This window comes from Haliotis rufescens, unplaced genomic scaffold (genome assembly GCF_023055435.1).
Source record: "Haliotis rufescens isolate VD_foot unplaced genomic scaffold, xgHalRufe1.0.p SCAF_23, whole genome shotgun sequence".
In the NCBI taxonomy this organism is placed as follows: Eukaryota; Metazoa; Mollusca; class Gastropoda; order Lepetellida; family Haliotidae; genus Haliotis; species Haliotis rufescens.
In genome coordinates, this window is record NW_025963924.1 from 6346036 (window position 1) to 6373246 (window position 27211).

General features: G+C 39.5%; 1 protein-coding gene across 6 annotated transcripts in view; it reads left to right on the top strand.

Annotated features, from left to right (window-relative positions):
• Nucleotides 1–22724, top strand: part of LOC124146551 (protein bicaudal D-like) — a 55914-nt gene extending 33190 nt beyond the window's left edge. Inside the window, exons 2-4 of one of the 6 annotated variants that reach the window (XR_006862699.2) lie at nt 4893–7183; nt 9258–9288; nt 20943–21052. Coding sequence is in view for 5 of the 6 variants with exons in the window: in XM_046516886.2 (XP_046372842.1) it covers nt 4893–7064; nt 9258–9288; nt 20943–21034 (2295 nt within the window). In the remaining variant the exon portion in view is untranslated. Of the gene's footprint in view, nt 1–4892; nt 7184–9257; nt 9289–20942 lie in introns of all 6 variants that reach the window. The other 5 variants (XM_046516886.2, XM_046516887.2, XM_046516889.2 and 2 more) reach the window with 5 other exon arrangements.
• The last annotated feature ends 4487 nt before the right edge of the window (nt 22725–27211 follow it).

Here is a 27211-nt window from a genome sequence, read left to right on the forward strand (position 1 = left end):
CATACAGTTTTCTCCCCTTCGCTTGATGTTTAGTCGCAAATAAAAATCAAATGTTTGAAAAAGTAAAAAGTTCTGCTTTGAATCGAACGACGACGCCATTACGTGTTGATAGTGGGTAATTACAAATGTAGTCACAGGCATCTAAATGCGGAGTCAGGATTTTAGAAAATATGTATATTTTCGAAATAGTATGAAGTATCATGATTAAAATAGGTTTCATAATACTTTAATTCTTAAAAAGAATTCTTCCAATTCTATTTCCTAAAATTTCAAATTTTATGTCTATTTGGTAACTACGTATTCCAGTCTGTTTCGATTTTTTCAATGATCATGGTTTTCGTTTTTGCCGGTATTCTCAACTCACAGCCCACGTGAGGTCCACGTGGGGTTTGACATTTTTACGATATGGCAGCAAAAATTCCTAATTTCCCCGTTATAATCGCACGATGTTTGTTTAATATCAGTCTGCCACCCAATCTATTACGTATCACACCTGTGAACCTAGTACAACCTACTACGTAGCACACACCTGTACACACCTGACATTCACAATGGCGGAATATTTGATGATTTTTTATCTGAATAGTTTCGTGAATACTGTACATAAATGACAAACGACTATATCAGGTGAAATTACATTTAATTTCTCAATTACCGTATTTTCTTGAGTACAGTGCGCACCCATGTATAATGCGCACCCCCCTCTAGCGGGTTCAATATTTTGGAAAAAAAGAAATTTGAATATTATGCGCAGAAAAAAATTACACCATACCCTTTCAGCGAAGTCCGGCACACGAACGGGTGATGAGAAACTTCGTCAGTACAAATTCGAAATTTGAGAAAAAAAATCACCAGACATGTTTATTTACCGTTTAAATAGTATTTATTGTTCTGCTAGGCATTGTTTTATATCCCGGGATTAAGATTACCTTGTGTATTTTCTCGTAAACTAAGCCGGAAACAGCAATCAGCTGTACACACGTTTTCTTGGAATCGACCGGTGATTCGGTCAAGACACACCCAATGAAATAACTTAATAGGATTTTTAATGCAAGGATCGGCAAAAACTGTATATGAAACTATTTTTTTTATCAAGAATAATATATTCCATTATTTTCTTAATTATATACAGCCTTTACTAAACATATTTAAAATAGATAATAACCCTAAGCGAAGCAGCTGATCGCTATTCCCGGGTATTACTTTTTACATGGACTCAGTCTGACCAGTCACCGTCAAGGCTCACGCGCACGTGATCGCGAGAATTTCATGTTGACATAGAATCGTCGAACAAAAACAAATATGACTTTTAACGAGTCAAAGTATGTCATTTATGATATATGTATCCATTCTCTGTCAACTAAAGTTCGTTTCAAGACGTCAATAGCGGTATTCTGACCGTGGTTGCTGTTAATAACGGTGAGTTGTGCGATCTTCCGATCGCTTCACACACGATTTCGCCGAAATTAATAAAAACAATATTAAAAGGAATACTCAAGAAAATACGGTATTCTCACTTTATAGAAATAATAATTGTCTTTGACGACATGAATCTTAAACTCAAATTGTTCATCGCTAAAAATGCGATGTAACGTGTGTATTGTTCAAACACTGAGTCTCCGGAGAAGTGAAATGCCATTTTTCTGTAATGTCATTTTACCAAAATAGAATTCTTTGATATTTATCGATTATTGATCGATATGTGACTACCGATAATCGATCTGAGTAATCCATATCGATAACCAGCCCTATTGCTAATTGTTTTCACTCTACCTGAACAAAAGATAAGGAAAATCACTGATTCTATATTATCATTTTGATTTTCTGTATTCCATTTTTTCTTTAGTATAGTGCACTCATTTTTATATTAAAAGAACACAGCTGTGTAGAGGAGGGTGTGCATTATACATGCCATAATGAGTTTTGATAGTAGTTTCCCCCCGAAACAAAGACATCACCGTGAACACATAACACCAAAAATACCATGTCAATAAGTACTGAACATGCTGAAGTACTCAAATTAATCATGTAATTACAGTGTCTGATTATGAAAAGTGTTCATTGTATATCTGGACGTATTATATTAATTTCATTCAAATTTTATTCAATATTGTTTACATTAATCGTGTGTGAAGTGCTCGGTAGATCGTACAGGCCTCTGTTATTTACAGCAACCTCAGTCAGATTATCGCTATTGATGCCTTCAAACAAACTAGTTGACAGAAAATGGATACATATATCATAAATGTCATACTTTGACTTGTCATATTTGTTGTAGTTTGACTATTATATGTCAACATTAAGTTTTCGTGATCATGAGCGTGTGAGCCTTGGCGGTGACTGGTCAAATTGTTCCGTATGTTAAAAATATCTTGCAATAGTGATCAGCTTTTCGAAAGTGCTACGCTTATGGTTCATATTATTTAAGATATATATGGTAAATCTGCAGCTAAAATAACATGATATTGAAATATATTATTCTGTAAAAATAATACTTCCGATCGTGGCATCAAAATTCTTTAAAGTTATATTATCGGGTAATTTCTAACTGAATCACTGGTAGATTGGGAGAAAACCTATGTACAGTGATTGCTGTTCTGGCTTAGTTTGCAAGATATTACCCATGGTGATTTTAATTTTTGCATATGAAAGAATGCCTAGCAGAAGAAGAAATACAATTTACACGGTAAATCATGTCTAGTGATGTTGTATCTCAAATTTTCAAATTGGGTTCTATTGACCAAGTTTAATCTCCTCTTTGTTTACCTGATTTCGCTGAAGGGATACAATGCTTGTTTTTTCGGCGCATAATTCATTTTGCTGTATCACCTAAATGGGGGTGCACACTATACTCAAGAAAATGCAGTATTTGTAATTTTAGTCTGAAAATTGTTGGAAGTTATTGACAGTAAGATTGATGTTTTATCAAAATCTATTCTGATATGGTGTGTCAGCTTAATAAAAAATGTAATCAGATCTTCAATGAAGCCTTTTAACAATACCTGTTTTATGAAAAAGGCAGTGCCCCCTTCTTCAAGGTGGGTTGTCACCTCTTAATTCAAAATGTCAACTGCAGAGATGTTAAACCCCATTTCACTTCACCTCACAAGCTTGGTTGAATCACATAGCCTAGCCTGAAATCGTATAATTCTTAGGTTTCAATGATCGATTTTCTGAAGTTTCTTGAGGTTATTTAATGCCATGACTTTTGAGCAGCTTTAAAGGTGACTTAAGTTGTAGACATTTTATATACGATCATACAAGTGTCGGACTCTTGCCAACAGTTCAAATATTAATTTGCAAGTTGTTTTCCCAACATGAGATCAAACCCCAATCAATACATGTGATGGCCATGGTGAACTGTTGGTCTGTGTGGGAGTCAGACACTGAAGAAATAGACTTGCTAAGGGCTGTAATTTTGTCAGGATAAATAGGACATGGACTAGACTTTATATAGTAGACTTAGTCTCTGTAATTCTGTTACCTGTGAAGATCCGGGGTAGAATTGGTCTACAGCAACCTATGTTTGCCGTGAAAGGCGACTATGCTTGTTGTAAGAGGACGGTCAGGCTAACTGACTAATTGCGTAGATCAGTGCTCATGATGTTGAATACTGGATTGTCTGGTCCAGACTTCATTATTTACAGACCACCGTCATATAGCATGATAATTGCTGAGTGTGATGTAAAACAGCAAACAAAAACAGATTCAACTGATACAGTAATTAATTCAAAGAATGGATTTATAAAACATGATATTTTCAGAAAATTCTGGCATATTTTTCAATTTATCAGTCAATTTCTTCAGCATCAATCTTGGCTGCCCAGCCTGGTTTGTTTAACGTGCTAGCTACTGACACAGAATTCTTGCAGTGTATATTTATGTCCAATCAATATAGCTGAGCTCTGGGTAAACTGCTTGCCCCAGCTTCGTGGGCTCCCTTAAGTTTTGGGACATTTCGATTTTGTTGAGTTCTGTCAATAACAAATTTGCCTTGTTCTTCCTAAGTAAGCAGGAATGTCACTTACATAGAACTAGATTACGTATCGAAAAGATCATCATTTTTAGAATTATTTCCATTATTTAGACAACTTTTTTTAGTTGTATAATGCTAGGTGATATTAGCCATTTTTGGTTATAACAGCAGCACAGTTCTTTCAGTCACCCAGTCACAAACAGGAAGTTTTCTGGTGTAATCCTTTCACAGTGTGTTAACTGTATGAATTGTTGACAATATCAGCAAGGCATACCTATAGTTGTCTTACAGTTTTATGCATGTGATTTGATAAGTCGAAAAGCCTAACCACCAGAAGCCAGGATAATTGGACCCGTGAAGATCCGGGGTAGAATAGGTCTTCAGCAACCCATGCCTGCCGTAAAAGGTGACTATGTTTATCGTAAGAGGCGACTAACAGGATCGGGTGTTCAAGCTCGCTGACTTGGTTGATGCATGTCATCAATCCCAATTGTGTGGACCGATGCTCATGATATCAATCACTGGATTGTCTGGTCCAGACTCGATTATTTACAGACTGCTGTCTTATAGCTGGAATACTGCTGAGTGCAATGTTAAACAACAAACCAACCAACCAGGATAATTGATTTTCAAGTACTGTTTGTTGAAATACATGAAATGGATGTGAACCTAATCAGTTATCGCCTCTGTGACTTAAGACAGTAGTCTTAAGCCTGAATCTTGTAAATCTCTGTTTGATTTATTAGTAAATAATAGAAACTCAGAAAATGATTCTAGAGGCATGGGCACAGACTTGCTCCTAATGTTCAGGAGATTCATAGAAATCTTGGTTAAGAATATTTTGTATTTCCCTCCAAATAACATAATGTGCATGAAATGATTTCAATGAAACTTACATTTTGACTGTATGTTTCAGGCACTGAGCAAGCATCAGATCACTTACAAGAAACACCACGAGAGCGGCATTCACCATGAGGAGGCATTCCTACAGGAGACGGTTAGCCGTGAAGAGGGCTACCGAGCATCCATCCACGAGCTGGAGGCCGACCTCAAGTCCTGCAAGCAGACAATGGACCGTCTGGCTGTGGAAAACAAGAACCTCAACACTCAGACAAACGAACATCAGAACCAGATTGAAACCCTGGAAGTTCAACGCAACCAGCTCAGGCACGAGATCAGAGAGTACAAGGTTCGGGAGAATCGGAATCTCACGGATTACGCTGAGCTTGAGGACGAGAACATTGTGTTGCAGAAGACTGTTTCTCAGCTGAAGCAGAGCCAGGTGGAGTTTGAAGGGATGAAACATGAAACAAAGAGGCTTCAGGAAGAAGCGGAGGATCTCAACATGCAGCTCATGGAAACGATGAATTTGAAAAGGATCATTGAGAAAAATCTGGAAGAAGCTTTGAATTCCTTGCAACAGGAACGGGAACAGAAACATGCCTTGAAGAAAGAGCTTGATCAAAGGATTAATCAAGAGTCCATGTTCAACCTCAGCAATCTGGCACACTTTGGTGGTCTGAGTGATGGTCTAAAGCTCACTAACAGCATGCATTCAGAGTCCCAAGATTCTGGGGCAGAGGAGGATGGAGAGGTCCATGATCACCCTGCACTCAAGAGGATAGAAGCTGATTTTGCTAAGAGAGAGGGAATTAACAGACCTACTAAACCTCGGCCAGGTGTGGTGAATGACATTCTCAGTGAGATTCAGGTGACAGAGGTTCGCAAGTTGGAACAACTACTGGAGCAGAGCGACTCTGAGAAGATGGAGGTCCAGAAGGCTCTGGAAGAAGCCAGGAAGTTGATAGAGGATACACAACGTGACCTCATGGAACAGAAGGAGAGAGCAGACCAGTTGAAAGAACATATCAGTGCTGTAGCTAACATCAAGATTATGCAGGCAAGCACAGACTCTATCAAAGATCCTGAACTGGAAGCAGAGATTGAGAACGAGACTGATCCTGACAAGCGGGCGGTTCTGATGCTGAAGAAGAACCTTACTCAGAATGAAAGGAAGTACAGTACTGCTTTGAGTGAGATAAGTGCCCTTCAGGCTGAGATTAACCGTCTTCAGGACAAAAACCAGATCCATGGAGATCCAAATATTGAGGCTGCTTTGGCCGAACTTCAGCAGAAGTGCATGCAATATGAAGAGAACATCAAGGACCTGGAAAGGGACTTGAAGTCCATGACCTCTCTTGCTGGTGATGCTCACGGCAGCCTCACTGCCACCCAGGACGACCTTGTGAAGGTCACAGAAGACCTTGCTCAGTTGTACCACCTTGTGTGTGAAGTGAGCAAGGAGACGCCGAGTCGGGTGATGTTGGACCATGCTAAGGGAACAGTCACAACTCGCAAGGACATCAGTCGAGAGAGCAGCGAGGAACCAGACGACAAAAATGGCAAGGGAGAAAACGGTGTTCAAGAAACAAAGAAAAAGCGTTCCAGGAGAAACAAAGATGCTGCAAATACAGCCATGGTTAATGGTGATATGAAGGGCGACCCTACCTCGTGTACAGGACTGTCTGAGACAATAGTTGACCAGGTGAAGTTCCTCAAGGTCGCTGTTGACCACTTGGTGGACAACATGTCGAGTCAGCAACAACAGGGCGGGGAGAATGACGACATGCAGGAACTTCAGGAACAGGTGGTCAAGTTGAAAGCTATGCTTTCCACCAAACGGGAACAGATTGCCACACTCCGAAGTGTTCTCAAAGCCAACAAGTCCACTGCAGAGGTGGCGCTAGCCAATCTTAAACAAAAGTACGAAAATGAGAAAGTTATTGTGACTGAGACAATGATGAAGTTGCGCAATGAGTTGAAGGCGCTGAAGGAGGATGCTGCCACCTTCGCCTCCCTGCGTGCAATGTTCGCCCAGCGGTGTGACGAGTACGTGACACAGCTGGACGAGCAGCAGCGCCAACTGGCTGCTGCGGAGGAGGAAAAGAAGACGTTGAACTCTTTATTACGTATGGCAATCCAGCAGAAGCTGGCTCTGACACAGAGACTCGAAGACCTAGAGTTTGACCGTGAGCGCAGGAATATGACAAGCAGGCGACAAGGCCGCAGCAAAATGGGGACACCCAAAGTAAGTCACAACTACAATCCCAGTGAAGAGTATGGTCAAAACCGAAGAGCGTACCAAAACTTCAGGAGAGATCGAGACTATTAGAGTAGGGATGGTTGATTGTGGCTGCCCAAGTGAGGGTAAGTCCAAATTTGAGAACGATAGCACATATAGGGAAATTGCTTGATGCATCATTGGATGGGGATTCATATCATTCTTACATCCTCCTCGAGTGTTAGTTTAGGTAGAACCTAGTTGACATGCCATGACTTTCTGAACTTCTATTTTAACACAAAATCTTTCGAAGTTTCTTACCTTGCTAATTCACTTTCACTTTCACTAAATTGGAAACAAAGCGATACACCAAATTTCACAAAGGACTATTGCACGTTAAGTCTCAGATACATTTAGCTGAATTTTTGGAAATGAAATGGCCTCACTTTTAGAAAAATGGCTATTCCCAACACTGTCTTTGTTCACTTGTCCCACAGTGATGAAATTATGTGGAAACATCTCTGGCAGATAAATATTAGTGTAGACAGGTAGGCAGAATCTGAATGAAGTTTTGGTATTGAGTTTGTTCCTTGCATTGTGGATGATTTGTGTGTGTGATGACTGGCATTTTGGAGTACATTGCTGACAAGGCATGGTGGTAGATACAGGAGTAGTTATTAAATCAATAATGATATTATTAACAATAATACATTTTTTATGTGAGGGGTCTATTACAAATTCCAGACACAAGCAAATCCCTTCAGTAGGAAACAGGTCAGGGAGCGTTTATTGACTTTTTTTTGCTAATTATGTATGGCTTTTGTATGTTTTTGGTGCAAGTGAAAACTGTACATGTTTCGTTACATGGTAAAGTATATTTTAATCTAATTATTTGTGAATTGTATAGTTTCATACCTTTCTTTAGAATTTGGATAAATATGTACCAAAAGTGATATTAATTATATTGATGTTACTAATTCTGAAGAACAATGTTGTATGGTCTTTAATAACATATGAAATATGTCACTGAAGTCATTGGATAACTACATGAAATTGGGAGATAAGTTATATCTAAAAATTTGGGTCTAACAGTGCAGTGAAAAGTATTAGAATTTTTATGGTCGTAAAGATAAAGCATGCTGGGAAAAGATGAATTTAGATTAACTTTTGAAACATTCTCTCAGTGGAATAACTTCATAAAGTTACGGAGATTCTGGATACCACATTTACGACTTCATTGATGATGCATATCACGATGTTAATACGAGGCTCTACAGTCGATAGTTGTCTCTCCCTAAGGTGATTTAATTAACAGCATGGAAAAGTTCATCTGAACTGATCATATAATATGTAACACTTAGAACATGTAGAACAAGGCCAGATTTTTGTTAAATTAGCAGATCATATGCACCTGCCTTGTCAGTGGTGTACATGCTTGCATTACAATTGTTCGAGCGGCGAGCCGATTGCCTGTCCAAGGAGAGCACCACGGCCACTGTCAGAGGGCCGGTTTGATAATATACTAACACGTGCTATGTGTCTGTGTTGACTCTTTAATCTCTCCACGTCGGCACACTTGCTGACGGATTCTCTATCTCTTTACTAATTGAAGCTCATGTCTCAAAGATATGCTGAGAATTGAAAACGCACACTTTCCCAGCTAGTGTTTAAAGTGATACGTTGGACGTGTGCGGAATCTGGATCGACTCATGTTGACAACAATCAGTAGTTTGCCTGTCAGTTCACAGTTGGTATTTTGTAGGATTTTTTTCTAATTTCATTATCAGGACCACAGGTACTTGAAAAAATGTGTCCTTCATTTATAAGAATTTAGAGCTTTCATTACTTTTGGACTTTAATGTTTCAACTAATTTAGACAAAGTACTGCCATTTTGTGTATCAGTAAAAAGAATTAATTTGATGCATGTTATATCAGAATTTTGTAAAATTAAAGAAATCCTTTCATGTATCAGAAACAGTTCATTTAAGTTTCTCTTTTCGTAATTTCATACTGCCTGATCCATGGGTCAGTAAAAGTTTAAGTTGTGGTCTTTTGAAAACAAGGCTGCTATGCAACATTTTTGTGGTTGATAGTTGGTCTCTTTGAACTGACAAATCAAGGATTGATCACAGACATACGAACATGGTAAGTTGCCAAGGTCAGATTGTGAGTTTGAACTTTGTATGCCATGTTTAAATTTCAAACTTTCAATTTTGCAGGGTTTAACCAGTAAGCGTCTGCTACCGACAGGTTTTTACCCCGCTTCTTTGCATGATTCCGCTTAAGTCTGTGCAGCACCTTTTCAAGCACCTGTATCCTCTAGAGATGTTATACAGTGTTTTGCAGGCTTGATACATATCCTGACTGTTTTGAACAAACTTCTCATAACATCTGTCACTCTTTGGCTGGGGGTGGTTGAAATGTGTTTAGTTATATGACCAATATTTTGCTTTTACAGTATGTATTTATTTTATTGTGTTGATCTTATTGCATGGTTGGATGTATTTGGTATGATTTGTATTAATTCATGAATTAGTTTTAGAGTAGTTGTGAGGAAAATATCAATCTTCAAATTGTAAATGTCTACTGAATCATTTGTTACATGATTCATGAGACTCTGCATCAATGACAGGAAGTAGAATCTACCAAGATGAGAATGGAAATTCAAAAGTCATGATCCAAGGATACAGGTTCTTGTTTAGAGGTGTTCAAATTTACTTGTGGTTTCTTTTACAAGTCTGTTTTTCTGATATAGATATCTTCAAAATTTTAAAGTACTTCTCAAAATTGTTTTGAAAACTTTGAACCAATTATGTAAATTGTTTTTACTATGTAGTTTGTGGTGAAGTATGTCCTGTGATCAGCCTTGTGACGTGTGAATATATGTGTATGAAAAATAATATTATTTTCATTATGTAACTCTGTAGTTTTACGTAAAAGTAAAAGCATTTCCTGCTCCTAAACCATAAGTTTGTTGACACTGATTGGTCACCTCTTGACCAATGATATTCCTCCAACTCTGGGTTCTCTTCACTTTTATTTGCATTATTCCACTGTCTATGTTAGACGTACGGTAGTGTTGTTTTGCCAGTTTGATGAAAATCGTTCTTAGTGTCTAGCGCAAACATCACTTCTGGCACAAACTTGTTATGATCCAAAGGCTTCTTCAGATTATCCCCATTGGTTTTTAGAAGTGTGACACATTCCCTGTTTTTATTTGGTTACAACAGCTTCATGTTGATTGGTTCCTTATATCACTGTAGATATTTCAGTCAGTTATTCCAGCACTCAGCATTATCTGCAAATATACACCTGGAAATATCCTTGCTATATATTTCCATGTGAAATAGCCAGTTTTTCATGTTCAAGTTTTCTGACCAAATATATTTATATCTTTTATTATATGACATCCTCATATTGACATTCTGAAACTGAAATCGATAATGTAAGGAAATCTTTTGTAACTGTTCCATTATACTTATTTGACTACTCTTTAAATTGTTTCCCCTGTTTCTCTATAGCGCATATTCTCCAATGTTCCAACTTTTCAGAAGTTAAATGACCTGTGAAGATCTGGGGTAGAATAGGTCTTCAGCAACCCATGCTTGCTTTAAAAGGCTACTATGCTTGTCGTAAGAGGCGACTAAGGGATTGGGTGGTCAGACTCGCTGACTTGGTTGATGCATGTCGTCGCATCCCAATTGCGTAGATCAATGCTCGTGATTACAATCACTGGTTTTTCTGGTCAAGACTCAATTATTTACAAACCACCTGCATATAGCTGGAATATTGCTGAGTGCGGCGTTAAGCAACAACTTTCATAACGCATATGACTCCCATCTAATGTTCCAACTTTTCAGAAGTTATATCGGTAGGTATTTTGGACATTATCAATATGATATGGTTGTCATATGTACATGTTTCCAAAAGACATTGAATTTCTGGATGTATGAAAATATAGAATAGGGTGGTGCTTAATTTATTTCCAGGTGTATGTTGTCAGTGAACATAAGTAATAGTCTCATGTATGGTCTAACAGTTAATTGTAGACATGGGCCCACAGTGAATTGTAATCATGGTCTAACCCTGAATTGTAGCTGTGGTCTAACTGAATTGTAATTATGGTCTAACAGTAATTGTGCCATGGTCTAACAGTGAATAGTTAACATAGTCTTACTTAATTGTAGCCATGGTCTAACAGTGACTTGTAATCATGGTCTAACTGAATTGTAGCCATGGTCAAACAGTGAATTGTAGCCATGGTCTAGCTGAATTGTAGCCATGCTCAAACAGTGAATTGTAGCCATAGTCTAGCTAAATTGGTTGTAGCCATGCTCAAACAGTGAATTGTAGCCATGCTCAGACAGTGAATTGTAGCCATGCTCAAACAGTGAATTGTAGCCATGCTCAAACAGTGAATTGGTTGTAGCCATGCTCAAACAGTGAATTGTAGCCATGCTCAAACAGTGAATTGTAGCCATGGTCTAGCTGAATTGTAGTTATGGTCTAACAGTGAATTGTAGCCATGGTCTAGCTGAATTGTAGTTATGGTCTAACAGTGAATTGTAGCCATGGTCTAGCTGAATTGTAGTTATGGTCTAACAGTGAATTGTAGCCATGGTCTAGCTGAATTGTAGTTATGGTCTAACAGTGAATTGTCGTCAGTAAAGATACCATTATGGGTAGATGGGTTAACATTCGAAGCTCATGTTACTTTTACAGATACATTTGAGTCAAACGGATTGAAGTTTACTAGCTCATTGTTGGATAGTTCAAATTGTAGACATGGTTATTTCTGGCTTTTGAGACGAACTGTTTACTTACTGTATGTACACTTGCAAAGGTAATTGCTTCATTAAGTAAGTTTGTTTGGTAATGAATGTCCAACTCCAGCAGGGTAACCATGGTAACTGTTTATTGTGGTGCAGTTGCCTGGTAACAAGTATCTGTGAGGATACCATCCAGCACATTCAGCAAGTAGATCAGCCACTGCCTTCACCCTGACAGGCAGTAGACAGGCATAGTTAGCTTCAGAAAATAAACAAAAGCTGCTGCGGAATGAAGAAATCATAACCATCATCAGGGCATGTCATGGAAATGAATTGGCCCTGAAGCTGTGTAGTGATTTTTGTGATATATTGTACCTTTCTGTGTGCAAAGGTGATATGCTATTTGTGATTTCGTGAAAAGTCTGTGCTTGTGGTTATTAGATTGTATAAGTTGTATGGGCAATGAGCTGTGCATGACGTTTAGTGACCATTCCTCTATCTGATGTACTGTAATGATTTCCTTCCAGGAACACAAGGTGACTGCAATAAGATCATGTGTAACGTTGTTGTCTGTGAACTTACCAAGACAGCTGATGATAGCCAAAATAACTGTTAAGTAAAATGATTAGGTGAGATTATACAAGATAAAAAAACATTCATATGTTATGGTACATAGCTAATTTCCATATCTAAGGATATTGCAAGTATATTGATATTTCCAACATGAGTCAGAGGAATATTACATAGTTATATCTACCTACTGTGACAAAGCCATAGGTGTGGTATATATGAAGCTATATTCACTTGCGAGGATATGCCAACTTTTATTGATATTCTATTCAAGGGTTTGATAGAACAGGTATTACAGCAAATAGGTATTCGTGGTAAAAAAATACAGGTGCTCATTTGATTGTTAGTGGCTGCAGGATATGACAATGATGAAGTGATGTACATAGTTTTACAATGACTAAAGTGACATGCTATGTGTTATGAAGAAGTGCAGCAGTGTTACTGTTTGCATCATGTATAATGAGGAGTATGACTCATCTTCACACACTGCCAGCAGCCACCGTGCTGCACTGCAGTAGAGTGAATCATACAGTGCTCTATACACTGACTACACCTAGGTACACAGGTGTCTGAGCTAACTGCCTGGATGTAGCTACTCTCCACCAGTGGTCATCACTTGGGTCACATGTTGCAGTGTGTGGGATAACAGTCTGTATTTACCTTGTCTTCATCATTGGTCACCACTTGGTTCACATGTAGCCTTGTGTGGGATAACCGTCTGTATTTACCTTGTCTTTATCAGTGGTCACTACTTAGGTCACATGTTGCAGTGTGTGGGATAACAGTCTGTATTTACCTTGTCTTCATCATTGGTCACCACTTGGTTCACATGTAGCCTAGTGTGGGATAACCGTCTGTATTTACCTTGTCTTTATCAGTGGTCACTACTTGGGTCACATGTTGCCGTGTGTGGGATAACAGTCTGTATTTACCTTGTCTTCATCATTGGTCATCACTTGGGTCACATGTAGCCTTGTGTGGGATAACCGTCTGTATTTACCTTGTCTTTATCAGTGGTCACTACTTAGGTCACATGTTGCAGTGTGTGGGATAACAGTCTGTATTTACCTTGTCTTCATCATTGGTCACCACTTGGTTCACATGTAGCCTAGTGTGGGATAACCGTCTGTATTTACCTTGTCTTTATCAGTGGTCACTACTTGGGTCACATGTTGCCGTGTGTGGGATAACAGTCTGTATTTACCTTGTCTTCATCATTGGTCACCACTTGGTTCACATGTAGCCTAGTGTGGGATAACCGTCTGTATTTACCTTGTCTTCATCAGTGGTCACTACTTGGGTCACATGTTGCCGTGTGTGGGATAACAGTCTGTATTTACCTTGTCTTCATCATTGGTCATCACTTGGGTCACATGTAGCCTTGTGTGGGATAACCGTCTGTATTTACCTTGTCTTTATCAGTGGTCACTACTTGGGTCACATGTTGCCATGAGTGGGATAACAGTCTGTATTTACCTTGTCTTTATCATTGGTCACCACTTGGGTCACAGGCAGCCTGGTGTGGGATAACTGTCGGTATTTACCTTGTCTTTAACATTGGTCACCACTTGGGTCACAGGCAGCCTGGTGTGGGATAACCGTCTGTATTAACCTTGTCTTCATCATTGGTCACCACTTGGGTCACAGGCAGCCTGGTGTGGGATACCTTCAAAATGAAAATCAAATCCAAATGGAGCCCAATGCTTAATGTCAGAGCAGAGGCAATCCAGTCTTGCTATAACATTGTAGATTTGAGTTGGATTAATTTTTTTAATTTATTCTCAAGGGTCTAGGAGACAGACTACCTCCCTTCCATCTTGTATCACTATCTCTTTTGTCTCTCCTCCTCCTCCCACCATGATGACAACTAGCCAAATCTGAGCATTCGGACGTGTGGGCAGTCTGTCCAGATAGCCTGCTGTCCTTGAGTGCTGTGATGAAAGCCCATCGAGACAGCGTTAACAGCTGATGGTGTCATCCCTTCTCTTGTCTTTGTGAAGATGTTCCATGTTTTACGACATGAACTGGTCAGCAAAAGACATCTAGAGAATCATTAAAACCCAAGTATGGTAATTATTAAAACTTCAAGCCCTCACTATTTCACTTTATTACAAATAGCAGTAAATCTCACACTGTTTTGTTCCAGTTTAGGATATCCCTATTATTTTTCTAAAGCTGTATGTGTAAAGCTTCATATCCTCCTTACATCCTTCTCTCACTCCTTTTCTTCTCACTTTCATCTCACTCAACTCTCTATAAACCACCATGATGACAACTAGCCAAATCTGAGCATTCGGATGTGTGGGCAGTCTGTCCAGATAGCCTGCTGTCCTTGAGTGCTGTGATGAAAGCCCATCGAGACAGCGTTAACAGCTGATGGTGTCATCTCTTCTCTTGTTTCATGTTCCATGTTTGACCACATGGACTAATAAACAAATGGCTACGTATTTAAAACAATAATCATGAAACAACTACAGGTCAAAAGGTATATAACTGTATATATGTAGTAGGGGGTTCCAGGTTAGAATATGTCCCCAGCAACCTGTGCTGCTTGGTCGTGAGAGGTGACCAAATGGATTGGGTGTCCGACTCGGTGACTTGGTTGATAACGTGTCCTCACACCCGACAGTGTGGTTCGTTGCTCACAGTATCGATCACTGGATTGTCTGGTCCAGACACAATTTACAGGCTACCATCATATAGATGAAATATTGCTGTGTGCGCCATTAATTAACACACAAACAAAACAAAATATATTATATTTGAGTCGTATACCAATCTCATCAAGATAGATTCTTATGGACTTAATTAGAGAGTAACCACTTAATTAGATGATGGTATTGGTATTCCTCTGCTGTCATGAGTTTATTTTCTCGCTAATTCAGAAATATTTTCTGTTGATTTTAACAACACTAAAGTACAGATACAGTTTCCAGGCAACTGTTTCGGTTACATTCCCAACTCGGCTTGACCCAGTATCCCATGATGCATACACAGGAAGTTGGACAAATGTTGGGAGGAGAACATTCTCGTGTCACAACCTCGGTCATTGCCGATCTCTAATTAGTAGGCCAGGGACAAGGAAGTAGCTGATGTAAACAAACATGTTTGTGTCAAGTACTGAATTAGGGCTTCTTAAAATAACACAAGACAATTTACTAGGCATGTAATGTAATTAGTCCTGTTATAATTTACTCTGTCATGTGGTACATTATGTGACTTTCCTGGTATTTCAAGCCATAACCCACTTAAAATCAACTTTTTACTCAGGATATTTTTCCTAAAAAACACAACCTTGAATCTTGTCAACACTGTTCTGAAATTTTGTGCTAAATACTTGCAATAAATATTTACTTTCAGTTAAGTTATTATATCATAATATAGGAAATATTGTGATTCGATAAGCATTATTATAACAAGTATTATCACCCATGTATGTATGTAGTACAATCAATAAATGTTATCATCCTAATGACTGGTCTGTGACAAATGCTACTATCCTTACGACTTAACTGTATACTGACAAATAGTACAGGGTAATATCCAAGCAAGATTGTAACACACTGCTTTATGCTGACTACCGTATAAGGCGAGTTTTTCGTACCTAAAATGAGGGGGCTAAGAAGGGGGGTCGTCTTATACACGGAGTCGAAGATCTCACATTTTGGGTGTTTTATTTTACCCAAACTAAGCGTTGTTACTTATGAAAGTAACAGCCAGATATTTCTATGTTATACTATCCTAACTACTAAATATTGCTGGGGCGGTCGGGTAGCCTAGTGGTTAAAGCGTTTGCTCGTCACACCGAAGACCCGGGTTTGAATCCCGACATGTGTACAATGTGTGAAGCCCATTTCTGGTGTCCCCCTGGAATATTGCTAAAAGTGGTGTAAAACCAAACTCACTCACTCACTCACTAAATATTGCTAAATCATACTATTCTTATTAATTATTGCTATTTCATCTCCCGAACACCTAATGTTTGCCACATGATAGTTTCCTAACAACTAAATATTTCTACATTATACTATCCTAACTACTAAGATGGCTAAATCATACTTTTAAAAATAATTATTGTTGTGTTATACTATCCCAACAACCAAATATTGCTAAATGCTACCACCCTATTTATTAATAGGGTATGACATTTGCCTAACTGAACAGACGACATAAAACTGTCCTTATTTATCAAAGTTGAAATTCTTGTATCGTAAGAATCTCCATATATCAATTCTCCAACACCCTTCAGGTAGACATAACAGGGTGTGTTGAAACTGTTGTAAGTGCATATTTGAAGTGAACTCTGTCAGTGAATAAATTTGTCCAGCATAAATAGTGAGACTGGATGTGGGTCACAGCTACGGCTTTCCGCCTGTGTCAGTAGGTGCCAGGTATTAGAAATATGCCTGTATGAAAGATAGGCGGAGCGGAATTTGTGAGGAGGCTGTTCTTTTGTCAGTGACAATGCCATGTGCTGATGTTGTAGGGTGTGCTAACTCTTTGGGCTTCATGCAGTGAAACAATTTCATCTAGGCTTGGTGATGACGACACCGCAGTCAGCTATCTTCAAGCTCTGTCACAGTGGACTGTAAATAATTCAGTCTGAACCAGATAATCCAGTGATTTTTTTGTGTGAGCTTCTATCCATGCTGTCTGAGTGTGATGACACACAAATAAGTCGTCAAATCTGACCACTTGAGGCGTGTTCAGGCAGACCAGTGGTTGATATTATGAACAAAGTCCCATGTAGTCGGAGTACAATGACATGTCATCATGAGCTTAAAAACCTGGTCCAATTAAGTCGCAAGCAATAGTGTAATGTCAACCTTTTATCACTTGGGTCGTATGTTTGGCATTCATCTTGACTAATGTATGTGGTAGGATGAGATGTTCATGTGGCTGTTAACCTTTTAGCACCTCACAGGCAGTTTGGGTTGTATACTCTCCAGGGAGCTGAGAATGAAAATTGAGTTTGCACTGTTCCATTGACCAGAGAAATAATGGTTTTGTGCTTTGATCGTTCACTTGGTGAATGGAATCTGGTACCTTATTAATAGACTTATTATTATGATATAACGAAGATCTTGTTCAAAGCGACAAACCAAACTCTCACACACCTCGACCTGAACCTGTTATAACACCATTCTCATTCAGTATAAGGTGCAGTAATTGGCCATGCAGTGTCGTGTTATATGCCAGGTTCCCGTAGCTGGAGTTCGAATTCGAGATGGTCCCGTTCTTCCGCTGCTGTTATCCATGCTCGTTGGTTATGCTTGAATGTGGTAAATATCTGCGACCTGCAGCTCACTGGGATTTCCTCCCACATTAAGCTGACAAGTTGTGAAATGCTGTAAGAGTGGTGTTACTCCGTGTGAGGGAGACAGGGGAAAGGTCACTGCCACTCACCATCCCCGCAGCCAATACCTCGTACCTGATGCCTTTCATGCGCCCAGAGCAGGACTCTATCTTTAACATGTGTGAAGACGAAGTGATAAGTGGCACATTGTGAACTTCAAAGCAGAAAATGCTCACAAAAAAATTAAATACTTTGGCTCAGATACCATTTGTTTGTTTCGAGTACTTTAAAGTAAGCTTGAAGGTATTCTTCATTTACCAGCTGTCTCAAGACAACTTCATATGTTTATTGTACTTTACGGGTTTGTCGCATGAGTTGTGGTCTACCTTTAGGAAGAAGGAGAGAGCTTGCTCTGCAGTTACTCTGGTGCCAACTCATGCTACAAGCAGTATTAAACTTAGATTATGAACCTCCAGTGATGTCATGCTATTGTTCTCCAATCAGGTTATATCTCATATATGGGCATATTATATATACAAGTTCTTGTATTATTGTAGTGTAAATTTCCCCCGCGAGAGGTTTATTTTGCATTTGAAAATAATGTACATAAGGAAATATGAGGAATGATGTAACATCAAACGAAAAATTGTTTCTTTATATTATAGTGGATCAATACACAACCTTTGTATCTGTAGCCTATTGAGTGAGTGAGTTGGGTTTAACACCGCTTTAAACAGTATTACAGTTATATCACAGCGTGTCAGCTTAATGTGGGAGTAAAGCCCAAAGTGATGCAGGTCTCAGACGTTTACCACTTTGGTGAAACCCATGAGCACAGGTTTGGTGCTGACAAACCTAGAAACATAATCGGGGTGAACCGGGATTCAAACCCACAATCATAGGTTTCTGGTGTGCCCAAGGGACGCATTTCTGCACAGAGAATCGCTGCACCTTAGACGACTGGGCCACCCATGCCCCCTCCTATTGAGTGAACCACTGTAAGATAGTACCAGATAAAAAAACCAGTTTTTCAAGTGTATGTATGCCAACAAGTGATATTTTGAACCCGTTTTTCTAAGGTTCGTTGAAAGTATGTTTGAAACATGAAGTTGTTGAGACATGTTACAGATTATTTTGGTGTATATACGTTTAGATAAAACACTTTAGCTCAGGTTTTTATCAGATTAAAAACCCTTTGGATTTGGTTTTCAATTCTCAAAAAATCAAACTTGGATGTGTTTTATCCTACACTTAAACATTGTACAGTTGATAAAACATGAATTTGTAGGCTGGTTCTTCATGAGATGCTGCGTTACTAATTAAGTAAATCTTATGTCTTTGTTTTTCTACCTTGTGATTACATGCTCCACATAAACTTCTGACTGTGTTCAAAGGGAAAATGTAAACTGATTTACAGACAAGTGACCACCATCATCTCGTGGTGTTCCTTTGATATTTAAAATGCTGGGTGTGGACCCAGTGAGTCTTGTCTGTGCATGCACTGTGTCGTGCCGTATGCTTTAGTGGATTATTGACCTATATGCTTAATTCCTGTCATGCACCATGGGTTACCTCCCTTGCACGGGATGCAAGACATGAAAATGTCAGTGGATAAACTGAAGTGTTTTCACGCAAGGGGCATATCACCCCACATGCATAGAGAGTTACTGGTACAGTCTGAGCATCTTGTGTGGTAGGTGAAGAGTTTATGTAAAAACACCAATTTATACACCTTGAAAAATGTAAGCACCGCTTTTGATATATTTCCATGTGAAGTCATTTGTAAAAAGGTTTTTCATATGAAATTTTATTTCAAAACACATTTATTTTTGTTTACAAAGTGACGTTCACATTGAAATACAGAAACTGAAATTGTTAACTAATGTAAGTGCCCCATGTCAATAGTGATTTGATTATCCTTTCATTCGTTCCTCAGTTTCTGTCTATCATATGATATGACCAGTACTTGTACATGTTGTAGCAATCTATACCATATGGTACCAATTTCTGATGAGGTATAAGTCATATCAGGGCCATTTGTCAAAATGAGATTGCTATAATGTGTAAATACTTCCAAAATATACATGAAAATTCATAATATGCTACTCAAAAGAAGTTACAGAACATCCAATCCTTTCATAATGCTTTAGTTAATCTGTCCAGCATGACTTATTCTAACAGGAAAGAATCATGCACTCTTGAACATGTTGAAAAGAAGTTAAGAACATCTGATTCTTTCAAAATGCTATAGTTTATCTGCCATGGACCGCCGCCGTGGACTTATGGTAGAGTGTCTGACCGGAGAGCGGACGGTCCGGGGTTTGATCCCCAGCCGCGTCATACCAAAAGACGTTAAAAGATGGTACGTGTTGTTACCCTGTCTGGCGCTCGGCATTAAGGGGCTAAAACAAGGACTGGTCGGCTCGGAGTCAGTATACTGTGTCTGAGTGGGGTATTCATGTTAAACTGCGGCAAGGTATCTCAGTGTGCTAGCACTATAAATCGGCATCAGTCCGGACTGGTATAAGCAGACACACACATACACGTGCATGCACGTCGCTATATAAGTGCAATAATCTTGGGCGCAACGTTAAACATTATTTCACCTCACCTTATCTGCCATGACATTAACTATAGCAATACAGAAGAATCGGGTGTTCTTTAACTTCTTTTGAGTAATATATATGGAAGTATGAAGGGATGGTGCTTGGCTTCTTTCAAGGTGCATACATCAGGTATTTAAGCTGTTATTTGTTTGAGGTAGATCACAGGTTATGAGATGCTTGTGAGCAAGTAGAGTCAGGAGTTGCTGTAGTTCCTATGTACCAGGGCCTTACACCAGATAGAGGGGACATTCTCCGTGTTGCGTGATGCTATGCTGCATATTTACACATGTGCCTGACACCTGTATGATAGGCACTCACAGAAGACGGACGTTCTGTTGAACATTTTGTCTTGCATTGCTTTTATAGACTGCATTCATTTTATTTCTACTTAGAGAACAGTATGTGTTAGCCTTTTAAAATGTTTATGTGAACATATTTATCTTAAATGGTTGAATTCTTTAAAGACAACAATTTATGAAAAGACAAAAACAACAACAATTGTTACTGTTACTGTGGTTACTAATACATTTTCATAATAATCATAAATATTAACATTGTTTTTCTGCTTTGATGCTTTGCTCTATTAATAAGTGTAATAATACAATAATTGTACCCAAAATGTGTTGAAAGTGTAATGATTTACTGTTTGTTTGTGTTTCTCAGAGCTGATGTCCTGCAGCCCCGGCAGCTGCAGCAGCGAGGTGATGACCACTAGTCTCATGGAGGACAAGATGCTGGAAGATCACAAGATGTGAGCCACCTGTCCCCCCTGTATGCTCATATGGACAAGTCCCCTGCTGGGACAAAGCCCTGCCATTCACTATATACAGGGGTGCTGACCTCATCCTCATTAACCAGTGACTTTTCGTGTGGAACTGTCCTTTCGACCTGAAATGGAACATAGACTGATCTCAACGATGGATTGGGTTGTGCCATCCTTGTTATTAAGGGGTGTCATGATACGAATGTCACTTCGAGAGATGCAATGGCCCCTTGTCCCTGTATTTGAAATTCCGGTGTTCCAATGGAACATATTCACTGTTGATGGAGTACAGGGATGATGGATGTGATATGGGTATCCTTTCTGAGGACGAGTTTCCACGAAAACTTGGACAAGAGAAAATTCCATTTCTGTCTCAAGAGAAAAGACTTTCTGAACATGAGACTTCCACATTAATCACATGACAGGGACACACTACAACGTGACCACTCCAGGCCAACCAAAGCGATAAGACTTATGGAGATAACACACAATCTTACCATGTACTTTCAATCGGAGCTGATGGTCATTCTGACATGATCGGTTCACGACCGATGGCAAAAGTTGTCGCTGATCAACGCAATGATGCTAGGTCACGCAGAAATAATCCTTCGTCCATTTCGGACAACATGCTACCAACATATGATATTCCATTGCAAACTGCCATTAGCAAGTTTTGTGTGTTTTGTTGTTCATTATGAAATGGATAGCATTGACGTTGAAGTTGCTCTTAATGATTGGGGAAAAATGGTGTTCTTTCCCCAATAATTCCATTGTTTATAGTTTTGTGGCTGACAAATTTATTGTGTAAAGTTATTTAGCAGTCGGTAAAGATATATCCTATATTCAGTGTTTGGCTTATGATCTGATACGCTTGTGTAACACAAAGCCTGGAATCAAAACACTGTGATACACGTAAAGGTGGTGGATCCCTTCTATTTAACTCTTGACTTACTCACGTTCATGTACAAACATATATATATATATATTTAATTAATTAGACAACATGCTAAAGTGAATCATCTTAATTTATGTTGGTCAAATTTAAATTATATAATGGAACTTAGTTGGATGATTTTATGTATTTGTGGATTGTTATAGACAGAATTTTAAATTGTAAATCTCAACGATATTTAATTCAATCTCTCTGCAGCCACTACACGGATATTCAACTAGTCAAGAACGAGACTGGACACTTGGTACCATGTGTGTGGTGTTTTGTTACAAGATCATTATTTGTTTTTGTTGTCTTGTATTTTCTACATTTTAATGAAACAAAATTTAGAAGTAGACAAATTGTTGCTGAAACATACAAATGAATTATGCAACTTCCGCGCTGCCTGTGTTAAATCTTGTTGAGCAAGCTTGTGATATTTATGCAATGTTATTGTTAGGAAGTGCGCATTGTCTAGTTATAACGAAAATAAAATTCACTTTTTGTAGCATAATAAAAATCAAAGACATATGAGGATTTTAACTTAGGGAAAAATGAAATTGTGTTACGTATTTACTGGCTGCTTGACGGGCCTGCTGTTTTTAATGAGTTTTGTACAGATGATGAGTAGCATGCTTGTGCACTGTGTATGTGTCTTGTCTGTAGGAAACAGATGGTACCAGAAACACACCAGTGTGGTCCTCCAACAGTCAACTCAAAATGATAGCCACTGCATAAACATTTGACAGTATGTCATCAGTTGTTTGTTGTTTTTTAAAGTATGAAACCCCAGGGTTATAGTCTGCAGATGTTTCCAGTACACCCTGATGGCTTCAGTGTTGAAATGCCTGGCTCCACAGTACACCCTGATGGCTTCAGTGTTGAAATGCCTGGCTCCACAGTACACCCTGGTGGTTTCAGTGTTGAAATGCCTGGCTCCACAGTACACCCTGGTGGTTTCAGTGTTGAAATGCCTGGCTCCACAGTACACCCTGATGGCTTCAGTGTTGAAATGCCTGGCTCCACAGTACACCCCAGTGGTTTCAGTGTTGAAATGCCTGGCTCCACAGTACACCCCAGTGGTTTCAGTGTTGAAAGGCCGGGCTCCACAGTACACCCTGGTGGTTTCAGTGTTGAAATACATGGCTCCACAGTACACCCTGGTGGTTCCAGTGTTGAAATGCCTGGCTCCACAGTACACCCTGGTGGTTCCAGTGTTGAAATGCATGGCTCCACAGTACACCCCAGTGGTTCCAGTGTTGAAATGCATGGCTCCACAGTACACCCTGGTGGTTCCAGTGTTGAAATGCATGGCTCCACAGTACACCCTGGTGGTTCAAGTGTTGAAATGCATGGCTCCACAGTACACCCCAGTGGTTTTAGTGTTGAAAGGCCGGGCTCCACAGTACACCCTGGTGGTTTCAGTGTTGAAATGCCTGGCTCCACAGTACACCCTGGTGGTTCCAGTGTTGAAATGACTGGCTCCACAGTACATCCTGGTGGTTTCAGTAATGGAGATATCGTGAGAATCTGTTAATTCTAGAAGTGGAATCAATGAGTCCCGAAGGACTTGATACACGTATATAATTTCTTGATAATTGCATAATGACCTATGGTCAGTTTAACTTGTTTAAAATAAATGTTCGGAATGATCCGTGAATTTCTGAGTCAGGATCAACAGCAACAAAAATAGTGTGACGTCACTATACATAGGCGGATCCAGAGGGGGGCCCCAGACAGACACAGCCAATCAAATTATCTGAAAGAGGATTTTGATATTTTGGATCCCTCTATTTTAAAAGTGCTGGATCCACCCTTGTCATAATGGTTTAAATGATGAGATTCCGGTGTCAACAGGTCATTATGTGTATCTCTGTACGTTCTGGAGGCAAAAACACAGGAAGTCTGACTCTGGGCACAGTTTGTGATATCATCCTTGCATTCCTTATCCACTTGATGTGATGGGGTAGCCTGGTGGTGAAGATATCCACATGTCACCCAGACCAAGATACAATCCCTGCACACAGTTTGTGAAACTCATGGGTTCTCCGTATCAGGGAGGAGAAGGGGGCAGTGGTGCTGATGGTTGAGCTTGTGTCAGTACAGTGACCCTGGACAAAGATTCAATCTCTGCACACAGTTTGTGAAACTCATGGGTTCTCCGTATCAGGGAAGAGAAAGGGGCAGTGGTGCTGATGGTTGAGCTTGTGTCAGTACAGTGACCCTGGACAAAGATACAATCCCTGCACACAGTTTGTGAAACTCATGGGTTCTCCGTATCAGGGAGGAGAAGGGGGCAGTGGTGCTGATGGTTGAGCTTGTGTCAGTACAGTGACCCTGGACAAAGATTCAATCTCTGCACACAGTTTGTGAAAGTCTTTGGTTCTCAGTATCAGGGAGCAGTGGTGCTGGTTGTGTTTGACCATGTGCCGGTCGAGTGACCCTATTCATGCCAGTGTGCTACAGATATGGTGAAAGATACGGGAAAGATTGCTGTGGTTGATGACATGGAACACTGACTCCATAGGCTCATACATGATGTTACTGATCATAAAATAGGCCAGAGTTTCGTTATTTTTATCTCCATGATGAGTCAAGGGATCTGTTTTTACAGATGACATCTCTCTGCGTCAAGGTGAAGGTCATTCCCAAATGATTCACTCGAAAGTTTATTTAAACCTGTCCTTCAATAAGAAAAGAGACATGGTGAAAATGTTCTTTTCAGCTTAATTTGAGGTTTAGATGGTTAAATCTGGGCGTCTGCCACATGAAATTTGACAGAATTCGATTTGATATTAAGAATTATTTATTATATATTTATTATTAATTATATGCTATATTTATTAAGCTTTATAATATCACTAACTAAATGAAGAAATTTTGCCAAGAGCTAACGGAATAATTCAATGGTTCTGTTTCAATCTGATTTTTGGCCTTACATGGCTTGTTTCAGGACAGGCATAATGCCTATGTCTTGTTAAAACACATTTTGACACACTGTGATAAAACTGAAATGTTCAACCTATCTATAGTTGTTACTCAAATCTATAGTAGTGATTAGATTATTATCCTGGATGTCTATAATGTTTTATACTCATGACCACTAATGGCAGGTCCACATGTCAATACTGTGACCAATATCTCTGAAACTGAAACAAATATGTTTACAACATATACCACTCACTCACTCACTCACTCACTCACTCACTCACTCACTCACCCACCCACCCACTCACTCACTCACTCACTCACTCACTCACTCACTCACTCACTCACCCACTCACCCACTCACCCACCCACTCACTCACTCACTCAGTCTGCTAGACATGCTGGAAATTCGGACAGATTATGACACCAGGTTGTCAACATCATACTCCTGCCAAAGTTGGAAATGTCTGAGACCTGCATCACTTGAAGCTATCCCTCACACACTGGGTAGACTGACATTTAGTCCCAGAAATAAAGTTATCTTTTTAGAAATATATATCTACAAAAAATCAAATCCAATCCAAATGAAGCCCAGAACAATCCTTAAGTTCAGTAGCTGAGGAAATCTAGACTTGCCAAATCATTCTAGACTCCAGGGTCTGGGAGAGAGACTACATGCTGGCTTGTAAATGAAATACTGTAGAAAGCGGTGCTAGGCCAGACTCATTCAGTGGTGGCGTGATGACTGCCTGTCCTCTGTTGTTACTGGAGTATATTCCCTGCTAAGATTGTGTGAAACAAGGTAGGAATAACACTGGTGGATAGATCACTGGCAGTGCAACGGAGGCGCACACATTAGTCTGGTGCGATGACTGCCCATCTCACGAGTTACTGGGGTATTTCAGGAACAACAGGTTTCTGCGACCTGGGGATATAAGGAGGCATCTAGGTTTGTTGTTGCAGGCCTTGCACAGCAATATTCCAGCTCCATGATGGCAGCCTGTAAATAAGAGTCTGGACCAGACAATCTAGTGATTGACATCATGAGCATCAATCTTTTGGGATATGACATGTATCAACCAAGTCCACGAGCCTAACCATCCAATCCCATTAGTCGATGTTTATGACAAGCATTGTCGCCTCTTACAACAAGCATGGGTTGCTGAGGCTAATTCTAACTCAGATCTTCATGGGTGCATCTAAGTAGAAACAGTAGTGTGAAGTGTAGAGTGTTATTTTTAATGTCATCACACTCAAGTGTCTGCATCCAGATTACTCCGTCACACAGCTTGGATGCTGAGTGCGAACCTGCCACAGTGATACTGATCACAAGGCCTGCTGAAAAGGACTTTTTCCTTGAATTTGGAAAGTACATAATTCTGACAGTTCAATCAAGGGTTTCAATTCACAATAACCACCTCTAATTTAAACAGTGGAATAGGATGTGTAACTAAATGTCACATGAATAAACAGTGACTGCTGTACATAACAAACCAGTACACGGGTAGACACAATGACAAGACAGTGACTGCTGTATATAACAAACCAGTACACAAGTAGACACAACCACTAGACAGTGACTGCTGTACATAACAAACCAGTACATCGGTAGACACAATAACGAGACAGAGGCTGCTGTATATAACAAACCAGTACACGGGTAGACACAATGACTAGACAGTGACTGATGTATATAACAAACCAGTACAGAGGTAGACACAATGACTAGACAGTGACTGCTGTATATAACAAACCAGTACACAAGTAGACACAATGACTAGACAGTGACTGCTGTATATAACAAACCAGTACACAGGTAGACACAATGACTAGACAGTGACTGCTGTATATAACAAACCAGTACACAGGTAGACACAATGACCAGACAGTGACTGCTGTATATAACAAACCAGTACACGGGTAGACACAATAACGAGACAGAGGCTGCTGTATATAACAAACCAGTACACAGGTAGACACAATGACCAGACAGTGACTGCTGTATATAACAAACCAGTACACGGGTAGACACAATAACGAGACAGAGGCTGCTGTATATAACAAACCAGTACACAGGTAGACACAATGACCAGACAGTGACTGCTGTATATAACAAACCAGTACACGGGTAGACACAATAACGAGACAGAGGCTGCTGTATATAACAAACCAGTACACAAGTAGACACAATGACAAGACAGTGACTGTTGTATATAACAAACCAGTACACGGGTAGACACAATAACAAGACAGAGGCTGCTGTATATAACAAACCAGTACACAAGTAGACACAATGACAAGACAGTGACT